The 4,527-nt window shown below is 58.4% G+C and overlaps 1 protein-coding gene across 1 annotated transcript; it reads right to left on the bottom strand.

Moving 5' to 3' along the window:
• Nucleotides 1-296: 296 nt before the first annotated feature.
• Nucleotides 297-4,037, bottom strand: LOC129403542 (CMRF35-like molecule 6). The gene is made up of 4 exons (XM_055132278.1): nucleotides 3,977-4,037; nucleotides 2,381-2,716; nucleotides 1,175-1,298; nucleotides 297-429 (listed from the first exon to the last, which is right to left on the bottom strand). The coding sequence occupies exons 1-4, from the start codon at nucleotides 4,035-4,037 to the stop codon at nucleotides 297-299; spliced, it is 654 nt and encodes a 217-aa protein (XP_054988253.1).
• Nucleotides 4,038-4,527: the final 490 nt, after the last annotated feature.

Genomic DNA, 4,527 nt, shown 5'->3' on the forward strand with positions numbered 1-4,527 from the left:
TAATACTGTGCCATGACAAAGCATGACAATAACAAGGCATGGGTGCATGTTCCTCTGAGAGGAGCTCAACATGTATTTATTCTTGGGCTGCAAATGTGGCCCGGTTCTAGTGTCCAGGCAGGACGGGGCGGGGGATCCGACTCTAGTCCACATGTGTACTGGGGGTCCAGCTCTTGCTTCGTAGCTTCCTTCTGGTTGGTGAGTGACGCCCCATAAAAGCCTTCCCGATGTCCACGAAGGATTTTGGGGCGCGTTTCTGGGCTTCCCCGCGGGTCCTCACACAGGCCTCCTGGTCGTCACACGGCGCTGTCAGCCTGTCGCGGGCCCCTCCGTGGCCAGCTCGCCCAGAGCACGGCCCCCATCATGCCCAGCAGTAGGGGCACCTTCAGGAAGATCAGGAGCAGGCAGTGAACGCTGCTGAGCAAGGACCTGAGGGGACACGGGGACATGAGCGCCGTCCTCGAGGACACCTGGAGCTCTCCACTGGGCCCTCTGTGCTGCGGCCACACAGGCCCAGGAGAGGTCAGAGCTGGGCAGAGCGGCTTCCCGGGCAATGCCTTGTCCCTGCTTGGTGGTTGCCCCGAGAGGGGACCAGGAAGGGCGTGGTCATTGGGACGGAGTGGGGGACCCAGGCACACTTCCAATTCGGTCTGCACATTTGGGGGCACCAGCTGGAGGAGGGACTCACCCCAGGGAACTTTGCTTATTGCTTGTCTCCTGCAGTATTCCTTCATCACAGCGAATAAGAGTCCCCCAAGTCAGCGGTGACCACCTCTTTCAGGCCCAAGTGCCTGGCAGGGTTTGGGGGACAGTGCAAGGACTGAGTCCACGTCTCTATGAGCTGCTTGGCTATTGGGGTGTCTAGAGCTTGTTCCGCAGGATCTCGCAATATCTGTCCCCTCAGAGACCATTTCTGAAGATTACTGAGAACAGGACCTGCAGGTGCTGCCCAGACTCGCTGTCCTTGCTGGTCACCTCTGAGCACTGTCCCCATGCCCGTCGTCCCTGAGCTCTCATCACCTGTTCCCTTGCCAGCTGCCCCGGGATATCCCTCTCTGTCACCAGGGTCTGTTCATGGCACAGACCCTCGAGGCCAGGCTGTATGTCAGGACAGGCCAGGGGACCATGAGCTGTGCAGCTGGCCCATAGGGGGCGCGGATGGAGGGACACTCACCCTCTGCCACTGGACCCCGGATCATTAGTGGGGGGAAGGTCTGGGGGTTCCTGCTGGGTGGGCTCGGCTGGTTCCAGGTGGGGTCCTGGGGTGCTGGAGGCAGCATGGAGGGCTGTCGGGAAGGCTGAAGGAAGCATGGGTCACACCGGGTCACGCCTCATGACACGTCAATGCATGGCTCACACAAGGTCCCTGGGGCCTGTAGGCGTGGCCCGAACCCCACAGCAGCCTGTGGACTTATCAGAGAGGAACTAAGAGACAGGACCTCATTCCATCTGCATGTTGGGGTGCAATGAGGTCGCACCCTGAGATTCCATGCTTCATGTGGACCCCTGACCCCTCTGATCTTGGAGTTCAGGCTTACTGTGACCAGGACCTTCTGGAATCCCTACAGTGCCAGGGGGCCTAGTAACGGCAGCCCCTTTCAGGCTGGACGCCCTCTCTTTTTGCCCTGTGGTGGCCATGGGGCCACTGCACCTCCTGAGGTGAAGAGAAGACCAGAAAAAAAGATCTAGAAGGCCAGAGAGATATATTGGGGGTTGGGCACAAAGAAGGATCTAGTAGGCCAGAGAGATGTACGGGGGGTTGCCCCTAAACTCAGGTTGTCCTGAGTGTCCCAGATACCCCAATAAACAGAAGCACTCTAGAGACCCCGCCAGCCAGAACCCAGTGGGCCCGGTCCAGCTCAGGTTGTCGCTGTACCCCAGCATCTCTGTGACTGAGTCTGCGTTTTCCCGGGTCACCCTCAGCAGCATTGGCCCCATCAGGACCCAGCATTGCCAGGAGCGGGCCTGACAGTGCTCAGAGTATTCCTGCTCCAAGCCCTCCTTGGCCTTCCCTTCCTCTGTCTTAAAAACCAGGTACAGAGCAGGTGAGGGACTCGCACAGGTGAGAGAATCAAGGCCGAGGGGGGGTGAATGCAGGCAGGGGCTGCCAGCAGGGCTGTAGGAGTCCCCTCGATGCACAGCAGCCTGCACCCCACTTTGGGCTGCCCCACTGCTGTGCCCCCTCCCACCCCTCCACAAAGGTTCAGACTGAGAGCGAGCCAGGATGCGGCAGGAAAGGCCTAGAATGGCCTGAGTGGGCACGTGCTTGTGGGACAGACACACTCCCACCAAACATACACATGTATACAACACACATGCACCATCATGCACACACAGGCAGACAAATGTCTTCTCCTGATGCTGTTTGGAAGGGCTGTACCTGGGAACACGGACACCACCACCGGGACCACGAGATCCTTGCTGTATATAGGCCAGAGGACCCCACACCAGTACGTGCCCGCGTTGGCTTCCGTGAGGTTCTCCAAGGTCACGGTGAAGGTGAGGTTTTCTGGTTCGTCCCTGATGGTCACATGGCCCCTTCTTGCTTCTCGCTGTGTCTCTGACGTCTTCACAACCACATCCCATGGTATCACACATGAAGATTCGCACCAGTATTTGCTGTTGTTTTCATCTTCCTGCTCGTACGTACACCTCACGCTCAGGGACCCACCGACGATGCCATTCACGGAGCCGGGGCCCCTCAGGGACACACAGCCTGGAAAGCACAGTCGGCTCAGGGCACCCAGGCATCATGGGGTTCCCTGTAGGCCCCCATCTCACATCGACTTCCCCCATCAGCCACACCCCCTGTGACCTCTCAGAGCTCAGCTGCAGGTTCTGACCCCTGCATCCCCCTCCTCCGGACCCCAATCTCCTCTCCCGCTGCCCTTCCTGCTTGCACCAACCAGGAGCAGGACCCGAAACTCCCCCAAACACCACCTGAGCCCCCTGCCGGACACTGGCAGGATGTCCCATACCATGTCCCCCAGGAGACTGAACCCCACAGAGAGGGTTCCAGAAAATTCTCAAGGGCATTTGGGGTTAATGAAATCGCCTCACCTTGGCGTGCGCAGACCCCACCTGATCCTGATGCCCCCTCAGCCCAGTGCAGGGACCCCATTTCCCAGGAAACCCGATTTCCTTCCCAACATGACCTGCATGGCCGGCCAGTCAGTGGAGGCAGGAGGGAGGTGTTGTCAGGGCCCCTGGGTGTCCGTCCGTCCAGGACTTGGGGACTTGACTGGCAGAGGCAGGAGCGAGGCCTTCCTCAGGCATAGAGACAGCAGGGAGCAGCTCCCTCCACTGTCTGGTGTGTGATATAAGGGGAAGTGTGTGTGTGTGTGTGTCTGAGTGGTGTGTATGTGTGTGTCTGAGTGGTGTGTGTCTATGTGTATGTGTTTGAGTGATGTGTGTGAGTGGTGTTTGTGTGTCTGGTGTGTGTGTCTTTATCTGGTGTGTGCGTGAGTGGTGTGTGTGAGTGGTGTGTATGTAGTGTGTGTGAATGGTGTGTGTGTGAGTGGTGTGTATGTAGTATGTGAATGATGTGTGTGAGTGGTGTTTATGTGTGTGTGAGTAGTGTGTGTACGGTGTGTGTGTCTGGTGTATGTGTGTGTGAGTGGTATGTGTGTGTGTCTGGTGTATATGAGTGAATGATGTGTGTATGTGAGTGGTGTGTGTGTGTGTGAGTGGCGTGTGTCTGGTATGTGTGCGAGTGGGGTGTGTGTGTCTGGTATGTTTGTGTGAGTGGTGTGTGTATGTGTGTGTGGTGTGTGTGATTGCTGTATGTGTATGTGTGTGTGTGTGTGTGTGTGGCTTCAGGTCACCATTTCTAAGGTCCGACTCTGCGCTCCCTTCCCTGCCAGCCCAACTCGCCTCTTCCCACTGGGCCCTTGTGTCCGGGTGGTGACATGAGAGCAGTTCTGGAAGCTTCTCTGCCACACCATCCCCGCGGCTGTGTGTACCCTCGAGCACTCACCTGGGATGTGGATGAGGAGCAGCGCCCAGGGAAGCCACGGGGCCTGCACCCATGGGCTCATTACGTGGCGGGGAGGTGGCCGCAGCAGCAGGCTGTGTAGGGTCCTGCAGAGGTGGGGGACAGCTCTCGCGTCCCCACTACTCTGGCTGGTCTCAGTCTCCAACACTCCTTCCGGCTGACTCAGCTGCTGACAGGAAGCTTCTAGAGAAGGTGGTGCCTCCCCTGGGTGCCCACAGCTGGGAGGCCCCCCCCCCCAGCATGTCACCACATCACTTCCTTGTGGTCAGCTTGTACATGCCCGAAGATGGACCATCCCAGACACCCTCATATCTACTTTTAGTCACACGGGTCCCAGGGGAGCTGCATCCCTTGGGCTTGGGGACATAAACACCTGTCCTCAGAGAGGCAGAGAAGTGAGGCAGAGACAAGGAAAGGGGGGCTGGGAAGTGGGTCTGTGGGAGACGGGCTCCCCACTCCAGGGGATCTGGGTTACTGCGGGTCCAGATGCACATGACCCGGAACCTTTCCTTGGAGACCCCCCAGAGGGGTGG

Source organism: Sorex araneus, chromosome 3, assembly GCF_027595985.1.
Source record: "Sorex araneus isolate mSorAra2 chromosome 3, mSorAra2.pri, whole genome shotgun sequence".
Taxonomy (NCBI): Eukaryota; Metazoa; Chordata; class Mammalia; order Eulipotyphla; family Soricidae; genus Sorex; species Sorex araneus.